Genomic DNA, 24,300 nt, shown 5'->3' with positions numbered 1-24,300 from the left:
GACAGGTGTGAGGTCCCTGCCTTGTTCTAGGCTCTTTTCTGACATGACATGACAGTTTCACGTGGTTTATTTAAAAAAAAAAAAAAAAAAATCTGTTAGCACAGAGTATCATAGTTTGCCAGTCATTAGCTAAAGAACTGGGCCTTTGTGGAGATGGCTCCGTTGAGCACACTGCAGAAGGCCTTATGCGCTTCTCAGAGCCACCATTCTGCAGCTGAGAATGCGAAAGTGTGAAGCACCAGGCTGCCATAGCTGTGTCCTCAGAGCCGACTGCTTTGTAATACTCTGGTTGCACACGGTGTTTTGCCTGGTCGTTTTTACCCCTCTTCTGAAGATGGGACAGTCTCAAGTGACAGTACCACAGGAAGAGGAATAGTTCAGAGCTTGGCAAGAGTCAGGGTGAGGGCAGAATCATTGGTTCTGTGTGGAATTATACAAAAAAAAAAAAAAAAAGCCTAACCCAAGTGCCTTTGACTGTGGTGGCCTTTGAAGACTGGGCACCTGGTCTTCATCCCTGAGACCCGCATGATGGGGGGAGAGCTGACTTCTACAGGGCGTTCCCTGATGTCCACATGTGCTCTATGGCTCACGTCCTTCTCCCCCTCCAAAAGTGAGAAAAGCTTCTTTGGGAGTGAACTGAACAGCAGGCGACTGTGGCTGCTCTGTGGAGGCCATTCTTACGTCCAGCTGTCAATTCCCAGCACGTGCGTGCTGCAGAAGAGTGTGAGGGATAAGATAGTGAGCGTGACCTGTGCCTTCGTCACGACCATCATAAGTGTGGCGCGGAGGCCACAGCCTGGAACTCCCTGCCTGTTCTGCGACACCTGACCTCAGGGCCACCTCACCTGCCTCTTTTGCTCCTGGCTTTCAGGTCACAGGTCATGTAGGCTGCTACTGCTGTTCTGGCATAGAAAGCTGTCACCTACCACCTTGCTGCTTGTCTGCGTTTGTGGAAAGGGCCTTTTCCTGCTCACCACTGTGGTCTCTGGATGGCCTTTTTCACTGTTCTGCCCTCAGGGTGAGCGTTAGGATGGCCCGAGGTCAGTGGGAAGGGATTCAAGAAGCATGTTGATCAACTGGGTGTGGTGGTGCACACCTTTAATCCCAGAACTCTAGAGCCAAAGGCAGGCTGATCTCTGTGAGCCTGGTCCACATAATGAGAGTCTAACAGCATCCAGACCCTGTCTCAAAACAACAATAATACAAATAATACAAAACAATACACAAAATAATCAGTGTTGATGGCAGCTGCCACATGCTAATAAGGTCCTGCTGTGCCTAAGCTGGGCCTCTGGGACTCGATGTGTACCTTCTTTGCACACCCTTGGGAAGTACCTGAAGGCAGAGAGCTTTATCCTTACTCCGTGGGTGGTCACACCCAGGGGTGACACAAGCTTGGCACGCAAGGGGCAGGATCCAGGCAGTGCTGACCAGCTTTCCATCAAGGTGACAGACACACGTGAAAACCAAAGGCAGATTGTGTCCGGTGACTCTGCTCACCAGCAGCTGCTGGTCCATTGCTTTGGGACTGAGGCAAGACAGAAACATGGCTGTTGGGGAATGTGGTGACAGAGCAGCTCACTTCACTGCATCCAGGAAGCAGAGAAGAAAAAGGATATGTAAACAAGATAGACTCTTCAGAAGGCACATCCCCAGAGAGAGACCCTCCTCCAACCAGGCCCACCTCCTGACAGTCATTTGCATGAACCGTGACTGGAGGCCACTGCTGAAGTAGGCACCACTGTGATGTGAGGCTGCAGTGGCCTTTTTATAGCACAACACAGACCATTGGTCTTGATGCTACTACTCACAGACAAGTCTGCTTCCAGCCACCTAACAGCCTAGTTTAACACTTCTTCTGTTGATAGAAAACATAGTTTTCTGTCTGCATCCATTGTGATCCAGTCAAACTAGAAGTAGTTGAGGGTTGCACTAAAACAGTGGGGTGCCTTGATGATCAGAGCACACGCTCCCTCTAAGGTGGACTTAACGTGAGCCGTGTGTCCTGTAGTGGGGTCTCCACTGTGACCGTGACGACTGGAAAGGAAGGTCTCTCTTTGCTGTTTGTACCAATTTTGTCCTCCTCATTTCAGTTGTGGACAACAGCAGCAACTGGGCTGTGTGTGGGAAGAGCTGTGGTGTCATCTCCATGCCTTTGGCTGCCCAGGCCACTCACAGAGTCCACATGGAAGTGATGCCTCTGTTTGCTGGGTACCTCCCCTTGCCTGATGTCCGGCTGTTCAAGTACCTCCCCCACCACTCTGCTCATGCTTCTCAACTGGATGCTGGTAAGGAGTTTACAGGAGGCAGACCAGCCTTACATAAAGTGGGCCCTGCCCTGATCAATCAGTCATCCCATGTTAGAAATACCGAAGGTCAGTTCTCTCATTGCGCAGACCCACTGAGCCTCTGAGCGTAGCCTTGGCTTCTCACTTGTGCAGAACTGTTAGCATAGAGCTTATTTTAATTGTGCAGCCCTAGACGTAATGGGATTTAAAACAAAGTACAGAGTGGCCAAATTCTGGCTTGCACAGTGTACTTAGTGCTGCCTTGCTGTCTCCCTGGCCATCGGAGGAAAGCTGACTGGGGACTGCATTTCTGCCACTACCTGGCATCTTGAGAAAACCAAACCACACTGTCAGTTCAGAGTGTGGTGTCTCCTGAACGTAGTGAGAAAGCTGTAGGCAGAACCCTCTTAATATCAGTGGTACATTCTGTATTGAATAGGCTGTAGCTTCATGTGACAGGCTGAAAGTTAATGCTTAGTCTCATGGCCAGTAGAAATGAATGCCCGAATCCCAGTTTGTTCTAGTTTCAAAAACCCACAGGAATTCCATAACAGCATGACACTTGGTTGGCTCATCTGCATCCACATGACAGCCAGGTTGGCTTGCCCCCTCCCCAGGCTCACTCTGTGGCGGCTTGGTCTGACTTCCTGTGTGTTCCACAGACAGCTGGATAGAAAATGACAGCCTGTCCGTGGACAAGCACCTAGATGACCAGCTGGACTGCAGCAGCTTGCGGAGTAGAGGCAGTACACACTCCACTTCCAGCAGCGAGCACAAAGGCTTGCCCATGCCCCGGCTCCAGGCACTGCCCGCTGGCCAGGTCTTCAACTCCAGCACTGGCATGCAGATCCTGGTCATTCCCAGTCAAGACGACCACGTCCTGGAAGTCAGTGTTACCTGACCGTGCCATGAGCCAGTGAAGCCACAGAGTGGCCGTGAGTGCGCATTAGGGACCGTGGCTGGATTGTGGTCTGTGGTAACACACTAACTCTAACCAGACTTTGGCAGTCCTGCCTAGCTACAGACACAGCAGAGAACAGTGTCCTTCAGCTGCTCAGTGACGTAGAGTGTCACCTCATGTTGTCTATGACACGAAATTTGTTTTCATTTTTTATCCCTGACCCTGTGCCCCGTGCTGGTATCCCCAACTCATCAGACCCTCCCAAGAGGGTCTGGCCTCCTCTCACAGCTCTCTCCTGGGGGCTCTCCATTCATCCCATGGTTTCTTTAAGGTGGATCTTCAGCAGACTGCAGTCCTCTTATGGCACTGTGTGCCCTTCTCACACAGCCCAATCCCTGGGCAACTATGGGCCTCCCAGGATGAAACACTGTCCTCCACGCCAGAGTCCCTGGTTATGGTTTTATAGTCACGGCTTTGGGGCTGTGGGGTGGGTGGGAGGGGACATAACCCCTTCTGTGCCTTGGGATGCCCAGCAGGTCACAAGGTCCATCTGTAGAAGCCACGTAAAAGGTACTGCAAAGACGACCCAAGCGGGGGGAAGTGTGGTGTGGAGATGGCTTAGGCTAAAAGTTCTGGATCCCCAATTCCCCCTAATGTTGATTGAATAACATATGCACTTGGAATTAAATCTATATTTATTATAATTGTTGGATGTGGGAGTAAAATGTTTTCTCTCACTTTAAAGTTTGCTCATATATTGTAGCTGTATAATCGACATCTTTTGCACCTTAAGTCTTGGAACTGAAGATGCTCCATCTGGAGTGAAGACGAGAGGGGCCTCTCTCGTGCTCTGATCAGTCATAAAGAAGGACTCGGCCTGGAGGACCTCAGCTGGGCCACTGGGTTGCAGTCATACCGCACCAACGGGTTCATTTACTTTTGGTTGTAAATTTGATTGTACATATTGTTGATTTATTATTTTTAAGAGTACAGACTAACTGATGTAATGTTTGTGTATAAGTTGCACCAAAAATCAAGGACAAAATAAATGTGTGTTTGTTTCTACTGGTGTGGAAGTCATAGCTTGTAAATACATGCTGTATGTATTAAACGTTTTCAGTCCTCCAAAGTGATGTATTTTTGTACATATGATAGAGTGCTCTGGGCTCTTTGGCGTGGCATTCGTGAGTGGAACCGGAGATGGAGAGCAAGAAGAGGAAGGAGCCCTCTTCAGGAGGGGCTGTCCCGGAGGAGTCAGGCACAGGGAGAACCAGGAGAACCAAGCCAACACTTTCAGTATTCAGTGTATTTGCTTTGAACTCAGTAAAAAAAAAGGATAGTGTGACCCCTCCCCCAACACACCACCACCAAATCTTTCATTTTCAGGAATTGGAGGAATGCATAAAGAAAATAAACATTGGGGCTGCAGAGATGGCTCAGTGGTTAAGAGCACTGGCTGTTCTTCCAGAGGCTCTTCCAGAGGTCCAGAGTTCAATTCCCAGGAACCACATGGTGGCTCCCAACCATCTGTAATGGGATCTGATGCCCTCTTCTGGTGTGTCTGAAGACAGCTACAGTGTACTCATAAGTAAAATAAATGAACCTTAAATAAATAAACATTTATTAAAACCTTTAGGAAACGTTTTTATGTGTAGTTTAAAACTAGTAAACTTGGGTGAGCTAGGTATGCAAATGAGAACTTCATACTTACAGAATGTCTACAGCCCTCTGAACTCTGCATGCAGGAAACCTGGCAGAAAAGCTTCCACCCGGCATTGTTAGTCTCCTGAATCTATGCGTGGTGTGCTGCTCAGCTTTAGAGTGGAGTCTAGTTCTGAGTTTACCACCCACCCCCTGGGTTTCGTATTTCCGAGTTCTCTGGGGTTTTCTAATTATATATATTAAAGACTAAAACAAAGGGGAAATCTAAAATGTTGGTAGTTCTGTTATCTGGGAATAGGATGAAACTAAATCTGTTAAAGGATTTTTTTTTCTCCTCTAGCTAACCCAAAACTACATGTATGTGTTTGTTTTCAAGATGGGAGATGTCACACAAAGTCATCCTTGTTTCTTGTGTTTGTAGAGGAGCTAAGAGACTGTCGCTGGATTTTGTTGTAAGGCTATGCATGGTTTGGTGAAGATGAAGCAGGTGTTAGGGAAACAAATGCACGGATGTTTACAGACAGCTGGTACCATGTGTAGATACAGCAGGAAGAAAGGCAGTTACAGTTGTTGTGAATTTCACAAGGTCTCCTTTGATTGGAAGAATTGTAACTTCAGATTGTAACATGGAAATTGTATTGGATGACTCCTGCCTACAGCCCCATTGTGCAGCCTGGATGGGTTCCTGTGTCAGATGAGAGTAGAAATCCCATGAAGAGCTAAGAAGGCCTGTCTTAGGTTTTTTTTTTTTTTCGTTAGTATTTAAAGCAAGGTTAATTTTTAAAGCAAATTAAATGTGCCAGATTTTATCAAAAATGCAAAGTTATGCCACTTTTAATGAAAGAACTGACCAGTGTGACGCCTAAAATAAGCCCGACATGACTCTAAATTTTTATTTCTCATGAAGACACCCTTTCTCTGTAAGAGAGCTGGCAGCTGTTCTCTGGGACTGGGTCTAGGAAAAGGTGACGGCCAACACCTGGACACTGCAGGCGTTGGTTCCATTTTCACAGTATTCTGTAACAATGTCAGAGTAAAGCCACTGTACTAAGATTGTTTAAAGTGTAAGTATTAAAATTCTAAAAATACACGTTTTACGAAGAAACTTCGTTTGAACTTGTTTGTTTTTCTTTTTTCTGCTTTTTGTTTTTGTTTGGTTTTGCACGGTCATAGGCGAGTGTGCGGCGATTTGCTCGCTTTCTCAGCTCCTAACCAGGACCAGCAACCTCGGCACAAGGAGACCTAGAGCCTCGCTCCATACTCCACCAGCCTAGCAGACTCTGAGCTGGTTCACCGCTACGCGGCGTCCGCTTAGTGGCAGGGTGGTGGCGGGGGAGTGGGCGGGGCCTCCCGGGACCCCGCGTTGCGGCTCCGCCCCGGAAGTGCGCGTTCTGAGCGCCGGACGTAGTTCGCGTTCCGGAAGTGGCTGGAGTAGGGAACACCACGTGTGGTCCCGGGATGAAGTTCGCTTACCGGGTGAGCGGCGGGCCAGGCCGGGCAGGGGCAGCGGGAGGGCGATCGAAGGTTCCGAGGACGCGGGAGGGACCAAGCTTGGTGGCAGCTCGGCTGCCTGTGGGAAGCTAAACCAGGAGCTCCGGCTCCTACCCAACAGGGTCTCGGGCTGTACCCAGCCCTGTCCATACTGCTCCTGTCAGACAGCACAGCAGTGGCTGCTGAAAGGCTCTTAACAACAAACCGTAAACAACACCCAGCTCTTCTACAGGGCCTCCAGTCCTTGGAGCAATCTGGGTAGCACGCCTCGGGCTGGTCACACCTCTTAGGAGCCAAGCTCTGCCTGGCGTTATCTCGTTGCATGGCTGTCCACCTTCAGCCCTAATTGACTCCTGCCTTAGGTTTTAGCCTAGGCAATCCCTATAAGCAGCTACCCTTCTGCACTGGTGGGCTTTGCAGTGTTTGGACATCAGTCCAATTGCCTATGTGCCGTTTCTATGTGGACATAGAACACGAGGTTCGGGGGTCTCCACAGCGAGCTGTGTCTGCTGATAACTTAATGGATACACCGGGCCACTGATAGTAGCACAGTGGGCGTGGTGAGCTTCTGCTGGAGCCCTGTTCATTGAGGCAGCTTCTCTATTTTTGTTTTTTTGGTTTTTTGTTTGTTTGTTTGTTTGTTTTTTTAGAAACAGGATTTTTCTGGATCGCCCTGGCTGTCCTCGAACTCAGAAATCCGCCTGCCTCTGCCTCCCAAGTGCTGGGATTAAAGGCGTGTGCCACCACCGCCCGGCTGAGGCAGCTTCTCTTAGAATGGGGATCCTATGCCCTTCTGTGCCTGACAGATGTCTCCTGTCTTGGAAGTATCGTACCTTTAGAGGAGGGAACCCAGGGCTCCTGAGAATTAGGTTTTCTTCCTTCCCTGCCCAGGGGCAGGACACTTGTCAAGTACTTTACTACCTATTCCCAGAGAGTTGACACTGCGCTCTCTGTTAAAACTGATTCATTTCCTTTGCAGTTCTCGAATTTGTTGGGCACGGTTTATCGGTGTGGAAACTTAAATTTCACACCTGATGGGAATTCTCTTATCAGCCCCGTGGGAAATAGAGTCACTGTGTTTGACCTTAAGAAGTAAGTATGGGGAGACAATGTTATCGGGGACGGTACCCTGCATGTGAGGGCTAGCTTGGGCTTACGGGGCTCCTGGATTTAGGAGGGCACAGGTCATGGTAGAGTCACCTGCTGGGATCCTCATATTTCATTCTAGTATCTAGAACACCATTACCTGTAAAGGGGAAGGATAAGTTATGCTCCTGTTGGCTGTTGGCTAGCAAGGGACCCTGGCTCTTCTTGGAGGTGGTGGCAGATCGGAGGGTCATCTCAAAAGGTGAGCACTTAGTATGGGTGGCAGGGGGCCTCTAAGGGCCCCAGGCCAGGTGATTTGGAGAGTTCAGGTTGCCTTGGGCTCTGATGATTCCCACCTTCCCTGCTGAGATGATCAGATCTAGAATGGGCAACTTGGCACCTAGAGATCAAGGCTTAGCTTCGCTTATCCCAACAAACCTTCTGTGGCTCCTTTTCTGTCTGACTGAGAGTGATTCGGCCCCTGCCTGGACTGTCTGAGCGGCTGTAGGCTCACCCTCACTAGCCTAGGCAAGACCCTCCAGTTTCTCTGGCCACTGTGCTCCCGGTTCTAATACTTCAGTCAGCTGGCTACTCCTAGGTCTCTGTTTCTAGACTCTAGGCTGGGGCCCGCAGTGTAACGTACTCTGCCTGCTGTTGAGGGATTATAGGGTCTAGTCAGGTCTTCAGTGTCGCTGTCTCTTTAAATAACATCTCAGGTGAAGAGCACCTGTCAGTTAAAGAAGATTCGGACAAAAAAAAAATGTACTAGGATCTACTTGCGACATCTGTAATGTGCCTCCAGCTCAGTCGAATCCTGCTTTTCTCTCATTCTACCCGCTTTTGATTTTAAGAACATTCCGCTTTTTCACAAGTATGCTACCCTTAACTCCAAAAGGTCAAAGCCAAGATGGCCCAGGAGGCCAAGGTATGAGCTGTAGCATATGGAGACCTCAGCAGGACCAGCTGCTAGTCCATCTCTGACCCTGCCCTCCCTGTCTTAGTACCTGAGACCAACTGTGCCCTGGGGTTTTTGTGTTTCTCAGCAACAGATCCGACACGTTGCCTCTGGCCACCAAGTACAACATCAAGTGTGTGGGGCTGTCCCCAGATGGTCGCCTCGCTATCATCGTTGACGAAGGTAATCGATGTTGGCATGGGCAGGCACTGGGGTGGCCCTGGGCCCTCTGGGCCGTGTAGCAAGGGCATCGCCTAGGGTCAAGTTCAGCGTCATAGCCCGGGTCCAGGCAGTCTATGCCCCAGGGTGGGCAGGCGGGCGTGGCCAGTGTCGCTCTGTTCTCTCGCAGGGGGTGCTGCTTTGCTAGTCAGCCTGGTGTGCAGGTCGGTGCTCCACCACTTCCACTTCAAGGGTTCTGTACACAGCATCTCCTTCTCCCCCGATGGCAGGTAAGGGCATCCGTCTTCTGTCTGGGTGCTGACCCGGGTGCCCCTCCGTGAAGGGTACAGGCTGGGCACCCGTCTCAGGCCAGCTATTTGTTGGTCCCTAGTATCGCATGTGACCCTGTGTCTCCTGCAGAAAATTTGTTGTCACGAAGGGCAACATCGCTCAGATGTACCACGCCCCCGGGAAGAAGCGAGAATTCAATGCGTTTGTTCTGGACAAAACCTATTTCGGGCCCTACGATGAGACCACGTGCATCGACTGGACAGACGACTCCAAGTGAGCCTGGGGAGGGCACCCTGGGCTGTCTGGCCGCAGTTTCAAGTGTGCTCTGAGCCCGTCTTGTAGTTTGGTCCAGTCTCTAATGGCAGGACTGAGCTCAGCTCTGAGGCCTCTAGAGTCCTTCCTTCTCCCGTTTACCACTGGAAACTTCTAATGGGATGCAGATCTTAGCAGAAATAAGAGTTCCCATTCAGTTGGTCGGGAACACACAAGCCAGCTATGTTGCCCGGAGCTGCTGCTGAGACCTGATTTCTGCCTCACACACTAACTGACCCAATCTGTTTGTTTCTGGCTTGTCCTGGGTGCAGAACCCTGCCTCGTGGGGAGAGGTTAGTGGTAGTCACAGGATCTCCCTTGTTCCTGCATCCTGACCAGGCCTCCAGCAAGCACAGAGCCAAATTCATACTGTCAGTGCCCTGACATTGCATGCTGCCTTGGACAGCAGTGAGCCCGTCCCATGCATCTGACTGTATATGTGGTTCAGAGAATGCACTTGAACTGGAGTTTCAGGTTGCGTTCAGGGTAGAAGAAATCATCTGCCATCCCCAGAAAGACCCACAGGCTAGGCTCGAGTTGTCCTCTAAGTCTTTTACGGGGGCATCGACGGTCTCTTGAAATTCCTCCAGACGGAAGCCGTGAGTGGCCACAAGGGTAGTGGCCCCGTCATGAATGCTAAGCAAGTGTCTCTATCCCAGGTGCTTTGTGGTTGGAAGCAAAGACATGTCCACCTGGGTGTTTGGAGCCGAGCGCTGGGACAACCTCATCTACTATGCACTGAGTGGACACAAGGACGCCATCGTGGCCTGCTTCTTTGAGTCCAACAGCCTAGATGTACGTCCCTTAACTGCACTTCCCGGCCCGGCAGTCTGAGCCTTCGTGAGGCTGCCCTAGGGGATCTCGGGACTAGTGGACTAGCCCTGGCCACTGCCCAGGTGGGTGGGGGCAGGGGAAGCCTTGGTGGAGCCGGAATCCAAGCACCAAGCTTGAGGAAGGGCCTGGGCATTGGGCGAGTGGCTTGTTTCCAGCTCAGCCTGCTTCCCTTGCAGCTATACTCGCTCAGCCAAGATGGAGCCCTGTGTGTGTGGCACTGTGACACACCCCCTGAGGGCCTTCGACTTAAGGCGCCTAAGGGCTGGAAGGCAGATGTACTTCAGAGGGAGAAGGAAGAAGAGGAGGACGACGAGGAGGAGGGGGAGGATCGAGAAACCACCATCCGAGGGAAAGCCACACCTGCAGAGCAGGAGAGGGTCGGGAAAGTGAAATACTCACGGGTGGCCAAGTAGGTCTTCTGGCTTATCTGTTCTCTTCACTTATTTGGTGCTTGCTGTGTGCCCAGCTCTGGCCTTGGCTCTGGGGACATGTCATCCCACTGGGTTTCCATTGGAGAGGTGTGGGGGGGCTTGTGGGGTGGCAGTAGCAGTGTAGTGGGGCTGTGGGCAAACAGTGCCCACGGTCAGCTCTGTTTTGATGACACTGGGCTTTGGATGGGAGCCACTGTCAGCCTGAATGGACCGAAGGTCTCAGGATATCCCAGGTAGCATCAGGACATAGACAAGGATAGGGTGCATTTGGCCTCATCGGGAGAGCACCCACCGGGGATGTGGGCAGGTGCCAGTGTAGAAGGAAGGTATCTATCTGTGATTGGTCAGGAAAGAATTGGGGTGGAACCTGCGAAGGAAAACCCACTCAGGTGACAGATCTGGATCACCTCACAGCTGCACAGGAGAGCCGTGTGCTGTAGGGAGACCCGTGAGCCTCTCCTGCCTTGGTCGAGGTGCTTCCGGGTCACCTTCACAGGAGAGCCATGTGCTGTAGGGAAACCCGCGTGCTTCTCCTGCCTTGGTTGAGGTGCTTCCGGGTCACCTTCACATGCAGAGAGCACCCCCTGGGGAAGCAGGCATACTAGAAGGAAGTGGTGGGCTAGCAGCTGCCTGCCACACAGGGCACACCTGGCTCCCCCTGTCCCCCTGTCCCAAGCTTCTGGGTGAGGGGGCAGACCCAGACCTGCCTTCGCCCCGCCCCCCCATCCTCCCCTGTGCTCTGCCTGTCAATCCAGGCACTTCTTGAACAAAGAAGGGGACTTTAACAACCTGACAGCCGCCGCGTATCATAAGAAGACCCATCTCTTGGTCACGGGTTTTGCTTCTGGAATCTTCCATCTGCACGAGCTCCCAGAGTTCAACCTCATCCACTCCCTGAGGTAAGTGCAGCTCACTGGGATGCTCCCGTGCATGTGCAGTGAGGGCCCCAGTGAATGGGCCTGCGGGACAGCTTCCTACCAACCACTGCATCCTACACTTGAGCCACAGATGCCAGTCTTGGGTGTGAGGGTCGGGGTCCACTCCCCATCCTTGGTCTTTCCATTCCGTTCTTCATCTCAGGAGCATAGAGCGTGTTAAAGTGCTAGTTTCTCTAGTGACCGCTGGCAGATTCCAGCAAGCAGGGCCTGGGCTCTTCCAGGAGCGGGGAGGGGTGTGGTAGTTTACAGGATGGCCGCTCCTGGTCACCCTAGCCTCACTATGCTCTTGTCCACCCAGCATCTCCGATCAGAGGGTTGCTTCGGTTGCCATCAACAGCTCTGGTGACTGGATCGCCTTTGGCTGCTCAGGTAGGTTCCCTGTAGAAGGGACGCATCTGCCCAAAAGCCGACCTAAAGTCAGGTCTTTGGGCGAAGAGCCGGGTCAAGCCAGACTGGACCTTGTGGGGTCCCAGAGTGCCACTCTGTGCCTTGTGGAGTAGAAGCCTGCTCTCCTGGGGAGAGGAACTTCCCAGGGCCCATCTAAGCAGGAGTGTAGGCTCTAGGTGTATACTTCAGGAGAGTCAGTGTAGGCTAGAGTTGGGCAATCTTCTGAGGCTCACACTCATACTTAAATTCTAGTGTAAAATGGCCCTTTCGTCTTGGCCTGCAGAGGCGCCCGCATCCCTGCCTAGTAGTCCTGGATCCATCCAGTCCAGTCACCTGCAGGGCTGCAGATGGTGTCAGTCTCCGCAGTGGGGGTGGGGTTCACTTTCTGTCCTAGCTCTTTTGATTCCCATGCCCTGGGCTGCCTTAGGCCTGTGCTCTCAGTGTGTGCTAGAGGTGAGTCCAGACCCGGCTGACTGTGTCCCTGTCCCCTGTCCCATGCCATGCCCACAGGCTGGGGGTGGGGCGGCATCTAGACAGTAACTCCCGCTTTCCTGTGCCCACAGGCATGGGCCAGCTGCTGGTGTGGGAATGGCAGAGTGAATCCTACGTGCTCAAGCAGCAGGGCCACTTCAACAGCATGGTGGCCCTGGCCTACTCCCCTGATGGGCAGTATATTGTCACTGGTGGGGACGATGGCAAGGTGAGTACCGGGCTTCATCGGGCTGAGCTGTGGGTAGGCCAGGTGGGTGGGCGGAAGTTTGGCCTCCAATTCTCAGGCTAACAGCCCTCGTGGGCCCCTAAAAGATCATTTAGTGGACTTAGAATGGAGAGGGTCCAAGTGTTCATGTTTCTGACTCTGAGAGTTCCAGGCCCCAGGCAACATGTGAAGCGTCAGGCGCTGGCTGGGCCTGGCTCAGGCCACATTCACCTGCATTAGAATTCTCACTGCCACCCTCACACCCTGAGTCTCCACCCAGCGGTGATGACGGGAACCATCACCTGGTATAGCCGCTATGGCTGTGTGTGGTAGCTGTGTTCATAGCTCCCTCCCATGTGTTCGCTCTCTAGGTCAAAGTGTGGAACACCCTCAGTGGCTTCTGCTTTGTCACTCTCACGGAGCACACGAGTGGGGTCACAGGCGTGACGTTCACCACCACGGGCCATGTCATCGTCACCTCCTCCTTGGATGGCACCGTGAGAGCCTTCGATCTTCACAGGTGAGTCCTGCCTACCAAGCACCCTGGGGGCTCCAGGTCCTTCGTGGACAAAGCACTCAAGAGGCACGGGTGTGTGTTGACGTCTCCCTGGACCTTCTCTCTGTTCAGGTACCGGAATTTCCGCACCTTCACGTCTCCGCGCCCCACACAGTTCTCCTGTGTGGCTGTCGACTCCAGTGGAGAAATCATCTCTGCAGGGGCGCAGGACTCCTTTGAGATCTTTGTGTGGTCCATGCAGACAGGCAGGCTACTGGATGTAAGAGCAACCTGGTCCCCTAGTCCACGTCCTTAGAGTGCTTGGGGGCAGGTGGGCAAGGCTGTCCCGCAGTGGCTGGGGCTCGGCTCGGGGACCTGGGTGCAGAGCCAAGCACAGAACTCCATGTAACAAGCAGTGGCAGTTAATGGAGGGTTCGGCCCATCCGTCAGGGCTCCCCACACTCTTCCTCACAGCCCGAGATAGGGCTCCAGCCTTCCCACATCCCACATCTGTCTCTGATCCTCCGCCTCTGTAGGTTCTGTCTGGCCACGAGGGACCCATCAGTGGTCTTTGCTTTAACCCAATGAAGTCCATCCTGGCTAGTGCCTCTTGGGACAAGACAGTGCGCCTGTGGGACATGTTTGACAGTTGGAGAACCAAAGAAACTTTGACTCTGACCTCTGACGGTGAGCTGGGGCTGGGTCTGCAGATGGACTGGGGCCAGAGCCGATTTTCTCCTGTTACCATCCAGCCTGATGTTCTCTAAGTGTGCCGCCTCCTCCTCGGCCCTTGTTGGGTTTTTGATGTGAGCTCAGTGGGAGGTGAGGATGCTGGACCCCCAGACCCAGCAGCTCAGCACACCCCTAGGTTGGTGGCATGGCGAGAGAGAACTGGTCACTGAGTCCACTGTCCAGCTGCGTCAGGCTGTCACATTCCCTATTGGTTTCCAGAGCAGCCTTTAAGGTAAAGGCAGTGCCAGAGGCAGACTGAGCTATATAGGGCGACCTGTGTGACTCTCTTGTCACCTGAGGAACCAACACACTGCATCCCTGAGGCTGCTCACCCTGTGCTGCCTTAGGAGCTCTTGTGTCTGCGTGGCACAAAGGGCCACCACTCCCCACCCCCCACTACCCATATCATCAGGGAACTGGTTTGTCCCCGGCTGTTGTGTTCAGCGCTCTTGCCTCCAGGCTTGGTGCCGCTCTGGATGAATTCCCTATGCACCTTGGGGTTCGCTGGCCTCCTGGGCCTGATGTCCATCTCTCTCTAGCCCTAGCGGTAACTTTCCGGCCTGATGGTGCAGAGCTGGCTGTGGCCACGCTGAATTCACAGATCACTTTCTGGGACCCTGAGAATGCTGTACAGGTGGGCTCCATCGAGGGCAGGCATGACCTGAAGACCGGCAGGAAGGAACTGGACAAGATCACAGCCAAGCACGCAGCCAAGGGCAAGTGAGTGTCTGCTCTTCCAACGGGGTGGGGCGCGGTCCACAGGGCACAGAGCCCCTTTGCTTGTTTGCCAAATACATTCTTAGACCGCTTAGTCTCTAGTGGAGGTAGGCGGGCCTCTGGTCTATGCGAGCCCGCATCATACCAACAAGGAGATGCTGTGGATTTGCTGAGTCTAAACATGTGATAAGAGTTCTCCATTGGCAAGCCATTGCTGACTATCTGGTATACACCAGGGCTGCATTTTCTGCCCTTTCGGACCCGTTTGGTTCTGGACTGATTCTGGGATGTCACAGGCTCCCGCAGGTGGTGCCATCTAAGAAAGGAAAGGAGTGGTGGGTGGGTGCTGTCTTTGAGGATCTCCAGTGTACCTGCCTTGTTGAGGTTAGCCGGGGAACCTTGCGCCACCCTAGTGTGATAAGTATTTGCCTCCTAGGGTATCACGGTGGGGTGCGTCCTACCTGTTCCAGTTGGCTTTTGAGCGCACATGTCACAGTGAGTGGTGCTTGAGAAACTGTGTCTTCTACCCAGGGCCTTCACCACCCTGTGTTACTCTGCGGACGGGCAGAACATCCTGGCGGGGGGCATGTCCAAATTCGTGTGCCTTTACCACGTCCGGGAGCAAATCCTGGTGAAGAGATTTGAGCTCTCCTGCAACCTGTCTCTGGATGCCATGGAGGTGAGTGGTAATGTGGTTTGGCTCCATGGGCCTTGGGTGGTCCAAGATGTTGGCACATAGATGGTGGCTGTGGCAAAGCAGGAAGGCTCTGCTAGCCCGACTGCCCAGAAGAGCCCGCACCCCCAGGGCCTGGCATCCTCTCTGTCTGTGGGCCTGGCACTACCTGGTTAGGTTGCTTGATGAATAGGATAGGAGCAGTCAGTGTACTGGCCGGTTTACGGGCTCCTTCAGAGCCTGTAAAGGAGAAAACAAGAGAACAAAGGCAGGTCATTCTGCCTGTCCCTGGGCCTCTGCGCAGCCCCAGTTATAGGGCTGTGTCCTTATAGCCGTACACTTGGGTATCTGTCCATCTGTTCTCCGTGTCTACCACAGTCTGTGGCCTAAGCCCTCTTTATACTCAGGAATATGGGTAAAGCCTCTCAATAGGCCTATAGCTATCTTCAGTGCTCCCCGCCTCCCCTTGTGTGTGTGTGTGTGTGTGTGTGTGTGTGTGTGTGTGTGTGTGTGTGGCGTTGCAAGGGCATCTCTGTCAGAGACAGCATTGCCAGTATACATCCTTGGGTCCTTATGGCACCCTCTCCCTCCCTACATGAGTTCAAGCTCTGAAGGAAGCTTCAATGGGTAGGATCCACGTGTCAGGTCCTAGTGAAGGCGCAGTTGGTGATTTGGGCCAGAGATGAGAAATACGGCTTTCACTGTCCTAGGAATTCCTGAACCGGAGAAAGATGACCGAGTTTGGCAACCTGGCACTCATTGATCAAGATGCTGGGGAGGAGAACGGGGTGGCAGTCCCACTGCCAGGAGTAAGGAAAGGTGAGCGGAAGTCCCCTGCCCTGTCCCCCACCCACTTTCTTGGTGGCACTGCTGCTCCCTTTGTGGGGCTGTCCCTGTGTCTACATTGGGACATTTTTCTGGAACCTGGAATGCCTGGGCTGCTTTAAGGGAGAGGGCCCCATGTGTTTGCTCCACCGAATCAGTGCTCGGGGTCACCCAGGACCCAGGCAGACCATCCCAGTAACCGTGAATCAGAAAGATGGAGTACCTTTATGTAGGGTCTGGACCAGTCAGACCCACCTAGGCTGAGCAGAGACCTCTGGGCCAGAAGAGCTGTCTCCTGGCCAGTGGGATGCCCTCAGGAGCTCCTGCTCTCAGACCTGTGCCCCGATGCCCAGCTCCGGGAGGTCTCGGGACTGCTGGGCTCTGGAAAGACTGCTTTCCTCCTACAAAGCTGATCTTTGCAGGTCCCCGTGACCACCCTCCGTGTGGCCTCGAAGAGTGGACCTGAGGGTGGGCCTCAGTGTGGCCTCAGTGTGCACAGTCAAGTAAGTCGAGTTGTTTTTCCTCGCCAGGTGATATGAGCTCCAGACACTTCAAACCTGAGATCAGGGTGACTTCTCTGCGCTTCTCTCCCACGGGTGAGCCTGGGTAACCCTTACTGGCACATGCCAATTCCTGTAGGTGTCAGGGCCTTTGTTCCCAAAGCCAAGGGTATATGTGTTCCATTATGGCAGAGCAGGGTGTAGGGTCCTGAGCGGTGTCCTGTAGTGGAGGGGACAGGGGGTATGTAGTGTCGTCATCCTGTGTCGGACTCATTTGGAGACAATCACCCCTATGTCCCACTTCCCAGTGTGGAAGAAGGTAGACCAGCTGGCCACAGACCACAACCTGAGGCCCAGATTGATCCCATCTGTCCTGCCACACAGTTCTGTAGCTTAGTTCTTTTCTAAGCCACTGCTCACTACACCCAGTGTGTGGCTGCACCCGTGGTGTGTGTGGCGTGAGCAGCTGGGACACAAACTGTATATCCTTCAAGGCTGAAGGTCTGCCCTGTTCTGGGAAGCCTGCTGACTTCCTGGAACAGCCAGAGGACTTGGGCATCTGGGCAGCTGCAGCCCTGGAAAACCCGCGGCTTTGTTTACACCTTCTTCCAAGTTGGGGATGAGTGAGCTTCCAAGGTTTGAGGAAGCCCCTTTGCTGCTTGCTCCGCAGGGCGCTGCTGGGCGGCCACCAGCACAGAGGGGCTCCTCATCTTCTCCCTGGACGCCCAGGTGCTCTTCGACCCGTTTGAGCTGGACACCAGTGTGACCCCTGGACGGATCCGGGAGGCGCTCCGACAGAGGGAGTTTACCCGGGCCATCCTCATGGCCTTCCGCCTCAATGAGAAAAAACTGGTCCAGGAGGCCCTGGAGGCTGTGCCTCAGAATGAGAGTAAGTCTGTACCGCCAGCTACGCCCCGCTGCCACCGAGGAACTCCGGGTGTCTCCACTCTCCCTGGCGCCTTCTTTGCAAACTGAGCGTGGCTTTTCTTCTTCCTGCAGTTGAGGTGGTCAGCGCTTCCCTGCCTGAGCTGTACGTAGTGAAAGTGCTGGAGTTTATAGCTGCCTCCTTTGAAGAGTCTAGGCACTTGGAATTCTACCTCATATGGACGCAGAAGTTACTCATGTCACATGGACAGCGGCTGAAGTCCAGGTATAGACTGGGTCTTCTCCCACCACCCTACTCTTCACCTGTGGATCAGGTAGCCCAGCCACAGAGAAGCTTCCCCTCCATACACACACACTGATGGGGTGTCTCCTTTCCAGGGCGGGACAGTTGCTGCCCGTGGTCCAGTTCCTTCAGAAGGGCCTCCAACGGCATCTGGATGACGTTTCCAAGCTGTATGTGCCTTGGGGTTGTGGGCGGGGAGGGGAGGGCTCATGCAGCTGGTTATCCCTGCAGTGTCTGATCTGGGGAGGGAGGGGAGACAGAGATGCACATTCTGCCGTCTGCCGGGTGAACTGAGTCCATCTACTATGGGGGTGAGGGTCCCCTCTGGGTGTGGCTGACACTTGGGCGAAGATATTATGTGGACAGGCGGAGGTAGGACATGCATGCCTGAGGCATAGTGAGAGCCCTTCACCCTGGGCACGGACACATCACAAGTGTAGGACCAGGCAGCCTGGCCTGTATTCTCCTGTCACCTCTCTGGGCAGTAAGAGGTGGCCACAGGTCTTGGGGCCAGGGAGCCTGAATTCCTGGGATCTGGCCTGTGTATTCAGGGGTTTTCCTGGTAGGGCAGTAATAACAGAATATGACTAGTGTTCTTGGGTCAGTGCTAGCTAGAATGACCACATGTGTATCCATCACCCCTCCCCCAGCCCGCTCCTTCAGGTAACTTGGTGGTCTGTGTGACCCATAGGTCCCCACATGATCCATCTGTCACTGAGCAGTTGCCATGTGCTCCAACCAGGCTTATTATCTGCTTGTCTGCTCGTCTCTTCGTACAGGGTCCCTGAGAGAGGCTGGCCCCTGGGCACTGTGGTCCCCATAGCCCTCCTGATTTTCTTGACCATGCTTCTCCAAGTCTAGAGCAAGCCCTTCCTCTTCGTTCTCTTTCCTTCCTCGAGTCCTGCCTGGCTACAGGAAGGCTGGTATTGTAGGTGCCTTGCTAAGGTGTGGGTCTGCTTAGCAAGGTGTATGGTGCCTAACCTTTCCCTGGCTGGTGCACCCATGACTCCACAGCTCCACAAGAGGGTGCTCTTGCCTCTCCCATGTCCTTCTCTGAACGTTACTCCTGGTCTAGTTTGATGGCCAAGGCATCAGCATGACTGGCTTCGTGGGGTTTATGAGACAGCCCTGCATACCCTGGATAGGTTGACTGGCACCCGCACCAGGTTTAGTGTACAGCCATTCCTTTCTGCTGGGTTCTGCCCCACCCATGACTCTGGGAGATAAAGTCAGAAATGTGCCCTTTGTCCTGTGAGTGTGGAGAATCAGCCCCCTGCCTCTGTAAGTGGCTGTAATGGAAGGGCCAGCAAGGCAAGCAGACCAGATGCTGCACTGCACCTGGTAGAGCTGGGGCTGAATTGAGAGGAGGGGATATGTGGTGGCAGCAAAGCGAAATGCTTCTGCTGACCTAACACTGCTGACCTCTGTCCCCAGCTGTGACTGGAACCGCTTCAATATCCAGTACGCGCTGGCGGTTTCCAAGCAGCGCGGTGTGAAACGCACCCTTGAACCTGTAGACACAGAGGAGGACACAGATGCATCTGATGAGGACAATCTGCACCTACTCAGAGCTGCAGGTGAAGAGGAGGAGGAAGAGGGGATGCTGATGTAGAACCGCATACCTCACGGCCTGATGAGCTGATCAGAGAGTGAGCTGATCAGAGAGGAGATGGAGCCACTGTGCTCCTGGGCCCAGGAAGTGGGAGGAGCCACTGTGCTTCTGGGCTCGGGGAAGTGGGAGGGGCCAGAGGCTCCAAGACCCTCCAGCCAGGCAGGACTCGTCCTGTGAGACTGCTCATGCTGCCAGGAGGCAGCATGCCAACCTTTCAGGTCCAGGACCAGGATACAGCGGGCACACGTATGCCAGCGTTGTGGATGACCCTGCACAGACTTCCTGAGGAGTGGGCAGGTTTAGAAGTATGGACTTGCAAACTTCCTATCAGAGTTATTTATATTTTTAATACGACGTCCTAAGAATGAATTTCGGGTTGGAAAGTGAGCTTTTTTAAAAATGTGGACTTCGCTTCTCAACTTTGAGTTTCCAGTGTTTCTGTGTCCTGGGTGAGACATTGTCTCAAGTAAGCAGGGAGATCAGAGTGACTGTCTGCTCAGGCCTGTGGCCCTGATCATCTGTATGTAGTCAAGAAATGGTGTGTGCTGGCCTGAGCCCGGCGGGTGGGTGTGACAGCCCAAGGCCGGCCAGGGAAGCCTGGACTGACCTTTGCCAGTATGTACAGGTTATCTGGGAGAGGGGACAGTCCCTCCACGCCAGAGTGGTGCTTTATGGATAACTTCCTGTGCGTGTGGTTGACCAGGCCCAGCATGTCACTCCCCAGTGAAGAGACCCACAGGTGCCGACTCATGCTGATAACTGTCCATTGGCCTCTGTGTGACACCTGGTGCACGGAGAGCCATTAGCTGTCACACCCTCCTTATACTCAGGATACACCATGACCCAATGCTTTCCTGGTCACCTGGATCCACTCAGGCTTGAACACGGGTCATGGAGAGAAGCCAGAGCTTAGCCTGGTGTCGCCAGGTTTCCTGTTGTGCAGAGCATTTCTGTGTGTAGCTTGGCATAGAAAACAAAACTGCTGCTTATCGTGCCCAGGGACAGACAGGGTCCTGGCTGCCCAAGCAGGGACTGGCTTGTTTCAGTGCCATCGTGGGATTCCCATCTGCAGTGTGAATACAGTTTTATGAAGCCTTACTGGTTTTATCTGTGTGTGTGTGGTGTGATTGTGGAACCGAGGGCCCGGGGAAGGACGAGCAAATAGTACTGAGCCATACTTCAGCCATCACCCATCTCTAACAAGTTTATTTCTTACACCAGAAACTGGGCTCAGTTTGGAGTACTTTAAAAGTCTTCTCCTTGGTAACCATGCCCACTCCACCCCTCTGGACACCCAGATGAAAATTGCCTGACACAGCCAGGCAGTGGTGGTACACGCCTTTAATCCCAGCACTTGGGAAGCAGAGGCAAGCAGATTTCTGAGTTCGAGGCCAGCCTGGTCTACGGAGTGAGTTCCAGGACAGCCAGGGCTACACAGAGAAACCAAAAAAAAAAAAAAAAAAAAAAAAAAAAAAAAAAAAAAAAAAAAAAAAAAAAAAAAGAAGAAGAAGAAAGAAAAAAAAGGAAAAAAAGAAAATTGCCTGACACTCCACTCCATCCCCTTACAATAGTCAGCTGAAACTGGATAATCCCTGACTCCCAATAATGATGTTGGGCCAGCAAACGCGCTTCAGTATGCTCCCTGGCTTCTACATATACTGTGCATCCCAGACTTTATGTGTCTCCTAAATGTGAAAGGGCTTCCATCTTAAGATGGGAACACCCAGGAGCTAATTATCCCTAGGAGCTGAGAGAAGCCAGGCCACTTTTGACAGCTTTCACTGTGCCTGGGGAGAGGCACTGAAACTTTGGGAGCAGTCTGGTCATTACCCCGAAGGACACGGGACTGTATGTAACTATAACCACCACATTGATTCGAAATGGAAAATGGAAGGCAAGATGCTCAGCTCTTCCACTGTACTGTGACTGGCGATAGTGCCATGAGGCCGCGGGGCTTGCTGTGACCCCACTGTTTAAAGTCAGTTTTTAGTCCTTGTATAGACTGGAGCTGCAGTAGGTAGTTGGGGCGGTCTACGCCAAGATGAGCGCCCTTTAAACACTAACTGGGCAGACGGGGCTGGGCCACAAGGTCGGTCCATCAGAGGAAGGTCCTACCTTGGCAGACTTGCAAGCTTGCTCTCTCAAAACCGGGAAGAGGCGTGTCGTTGGGCTGGTGCAGTCCAGCCAACCGGTCTCTTAGGTGAGAGGGGCGTGTTCGGAGGTCTGCGGCCCCGCCCTCCCGCTTGTCCTCTCGGGTAAAAGGCGCCGGGTTTCCCTTACACTGCGCAGACGCGGCCCCACCCACCGGCCCTCCCGAAAGGGCGTGCCTCGCGCTCCTCCATTGGCCAGGCACGACCCCGCCCCACTGCGCACGCTCTCCTGACACCGCTGTCGCTGTCTGCCCTTCGCGATGGCTGCCGTGAGGGTTCTGGTGGCGCCGAGGCTGGCTTCTGCGCTCCTGCCGCTCTCGGGGCGCCACCTGACTCCCTCCCAGCGCGCAACCCTTCACAGCTCCGCACCGCGGCCCGGGGCCAGAGTGGCATTGGTGAGTGCAGGCCTCCCAGGCCGAATGGCTCTCCTTGCAGCCTGGGGTCGGCCAGCTGTCCGCCCAAGGTCGGCCCTTGATGATTCAGCCCCTCTCCTTCCACTCGGTAATTTCGTGTTGGGCCCTCGCCCTCGTCAGTGCCTCTCTTCCTGCAGGTGCTGTCGGGCTGCGGAGTCTATGACGGAACCGAGATCCACGAGGCCTCAGCGTAAGTCCTCAGGGTTTGTAAACACTCTCTTGGTTTAAGAAGGGAGACATGACCAGAGCATAACCAAACGCAACGGGTTCACGTGTTAAGTCCAAAGCCAAAATTAGCACAGCCATGACATAAAAGATGCCATCCCAAGCCCTGGGTGAAGGCAGAACGCCTGGCAGCAACCTGGGCCCCTAAAGATACCCAAAATGCAATACCTACAGAGTCAACAGCCATCGCTGCTCATCAGTCAGTAAAAGGATACCTTGCCTACCTGCTCTGGTTCCACGCTCACCTTGCAGAGGTCTATAAGCAGCAGGAGCTGTGGCTTTGTAAAAGCAAGAAGGTGTCCTATAAACTAGGAATTCCCCAGCACTTAGTGAAAGTCCATTTGTAAAATCATCCCTCTGGGAGTCTGGAGGGCACATTTGGAAGTGACGTCTTTGTGGCTCTTGTCCACGTAGGATCCTGGTGCACCTGAGCAGAGGCGGGGCTGAGGTCCAGATCTTTGCTCCTGATGTCCCACAAATGCACGTGATTGACCACACCAAGGGGGAGCCTTCGGAGAGCGAAAGCAGGTATGGGGAGGGAAAGGACCTTGAAAGAGCCCTGTTCCCATGTGCAGCTCCTATATACAAATTGATGTCTCTTGGTTTTTTTGGGGGTGGGGGGTGCTGTTTGTTTTGTTTTATAAAGTTTCTCTATGTAAAGAGACTGTCCTGGAACACACTTTGTTAGACCAGGCTAGCACTGAACTCAGAGATCCTCCTGCCTCTGCCTCCTGTGTGCTGGGATAAGAGGCATACTGCCTCTGGTTTTTGGGGTTTTTTGAGACAGAATCTGTTTGGCCCTAACAGGCCTGGAACTCACTGTATATAAACCAGGCTGGCCTTGAGTTCATAGAGATTAACTTGTCTCTGCCTCCAAGGTGTTGGGGTCAAAGGGAATTGACTCTATGCCCAGCACAACTACATTTCTTTTCTCTCTCTTTCTCTTCTTTTAAAGATTTAATTATTTATTATATATAAGTACACTGAGCTGTCTTCAGACACACCAGAAGAGGGCGTCAGATCTTATTACAGATGGTTGTGAGCCTCCATGTGGTTGCTGGGATTTAAATTCCGGACCTCTGGAAGAGCAGTCAGCGCTCTTTCTTTTTTTTTTTTTTAATTCCCCAGTCAGTGCTCTTAACCCTTGAGCCATCTCTCCAGCCCACAACATTTGGCTTGGTTGCAGGGTAGAGGCTGAGACTGAAAAGGTATGAGAGAGGAACTGCAGTGTAACTGCCAGGGCTGTCTTGGGGATTTCTTTCTCTGTCTGGACCCCTGGTCCCTGAATCTACCCCCTCCCCCCGTTGTACAAGTCCGAATGAGGTTGCACCTCTGTCGGATGTTTGGGTGGCTTCGGGCATCCTGAAAAGTGGCTTCCTAGGCAATACCCTGCTCTGGTGTGGAGCCCTGGATTCCGCCTGCTGTGGATGCTTGATTGGCCTCCATTGCTGAGCCAGCCTGTAATGCTTTGTCATACTTGGTAGGTCACTAGAATCCTGTCACTGTCTCCAAGTGTTGCCTGGACGGGCAAACTCGGATGCATCCAGTCTCCATGTGTGAGCATGCTCCCTTGAGGCTGTAAGCCAGTACCAGGGCAAGCCCACAGCACTGCCTGTGTCCCGGCCCTGCTTGTACGTTGATCCTTTGTGTCATCCATCTGCTCTTTCCAGGAACGTTTTGGCGGAGTCAGCAAGGATTGCCCGAGGCAAGATCACCAACCTCACTCAGCTCAATGCTGCTAACCACGATGCTGCCATTTTCCCCGGAGGATTTGGAGCTGCCAAAAACCTGTGCGTGTCCAAGAGTAAGGGCCTAGGTCACACACGTACCCGCTCTTTTACAAGGGGTGGACTGAGGGCACATTAGCAAGATCAACAGGGCAGTCTTTACTTCCTCCTCTGATCCTTCCAGTGCCTGGAAGCTGTGTGTGTGTGTTTGGGGGGGTGGGGGGTGGCTGGGTGATCAGACAGCTGTACTGGGAGTCAGGTCCCAGCACACTCTGCCTGCTTGTCCTTGCAAGTGTCAGCTCTCACACAGAGCTATTCCCCCTCTGTGCTGCTGTGAGGAGTGAGAATGGCCCCCATAGGCTCAATCAAATGCTTGAATGCTTGGTCCCTATTTGGTGGCACAGTTTTGGAAGGATTGAAAGGTGTGGCCTTGGTGGAGGAGGTGGGCCTTGAGGTTTCAAAAGTGAACATGAGGCCCAGTCATTCTCAGTGTCTGTCTGTCTGTGTGTGTCTCTCTCTCACTCTTCTTCCCTCCCTCCCTCCTTTCCTCCATCTTGTGGATCAGATGTAAGCTCTCAGCTCCTGCTCCAGTGCCTGCCTGCCTGCCTGCCTGCCCACCCGCCCGCCTGC

The 24,300-nt window shown here is 53.2% G+C and overlaps 3 protein-coding genes and 1 long non-coding RNA gene across 4 annotated transcripts in view; 3 read left to right on the top strand and 1 right to left on the bottom strand.

Annotated features, from left to right (window-relative positions):
• The window catches only part of Trappc10 (trafficking protein particle complex 10), a 66,173-nt gene extending 61,859 nt beyond the window's left edge, over positions 1 to 4,314 (top strand). The window contains exons 22-23 of the mRNA XM_031346815.1: positions 2,094 to 2,288; positions 2,951 to 4,314. Coding sequence (XP_031202675.1) covers positions 2,094 to 2,288; positions 2,951 to 3,189 — 434 coding nt within the window. The 3' untranslated portion in view covers positions 3,190 to 4,314. The remainder of the gene's footprint in view (positions 1 to 2,093; positions 2,289 to 2,950) is intronic.
• A 1,920-nt stretch (positions 4,315 to 6,234) lies between these two features.
• On the top strand, positions 6,235 to 19,574 carry Pwp2 (PWP2 small subunit processome component). Its single transcript, XM_031347475.1, has 21 exons — positions 6,235 to 6,327; positions 7,322 to 7,434; positions 8,472 to 8,566; positions 8,733 to 8,832; positions 8,963 to 9,106; positions 9,805 to 9,940; positions 10,156 to 10,388; positions 11,166 to 11,309; positions 11,647 to 11,717; positions 12,299 to 12,435; positions 12,804 to 12,952; positions 13,061 to 13,208; positions 13,465 to 13,615; positions 14,200 to 14,380; positions 14,909 to 15,056; positions 15,761 to 15,869; positions 16,406 to 16,471; positions 17,046 to 17,264; positions 17,375 to 17,525; positions 17,639 to 17,713; positions 18,978 to 19,574. Exons 1-21 carry the CDS (start codon positions 6,310 to 6,312, stop codon positions 19,153 to 19,155), a joined length of 2,766 nt encoding a protein of 921 aa, XP_031203335.1. The 5' UTR covers positions 6,235 to 6,309; the 3' UTR covers positions 19,156 to 19,574.
• Positions 11,240 to 21,383, bottom strand: LOC116074717. The gene is made up of 2 exons (XR_004112253.1): positions 21,271 to 21,383; positions 11,240 to 15,290 (listed from the first exon to the last, which is right to left on the bottom strand). It is a non-coding gene; the product is annotated as an uncharacterized LOC116074717 (long non-coding RNA).
• The window catches only part of Gatd3a (glutamine amidotransferase like class 1 domain containing 3A), an 11,565-nt gene continuing 7,912 nt past the window's right edge, over positions 20,648 to 24,300 (top strand). Inside the window, exons 1-4 of the mRNA XM_031347476.1 lie at positions 20,648 to 21,700; positions 21,856 to 21,908; positions 22,358 to 22,471; positions 23,614 to 23,733. Coding sequence (XP_031203336.1) covers positions 21,566 to 21,700; positions 21,856 to 21,908; positions 22,358 to 22,471; positions 23,614 to 23,733 — 422 coding nt within the window. The 5' untranslated portion in view covers positions 20,648 to 21,565. The remainder of the gene's footprint in view (positions 21,701 to 21,855; positions 21,909 to 22,357; positions 22,472 to 23,613; positions 23,734 to 24,300) is intronic.

The sequence above is a fragment of the Mastomys coucha genome, unplaced genomic scaffold (genome assembly GCF_008632895.1).
Source record: "Mastomys coucha isolate ucsf_1 unplaced genomic scaffold, UCSF_Mcou_1 pScaffold3, whole genome shotgun sequence".
In the NCBI taxonomy this organism is placed as follows: domain Eukaryota; kingdom Metazoa; phylum Chordata; class Mammalia; order Rodentia; family Muridae; genus Mastomys; species Mastomys coucha.
Note: the sequence above shows the minus strand (reverse complement) of the source record. Positions and strands in the feature narration are given on the sequence as shown.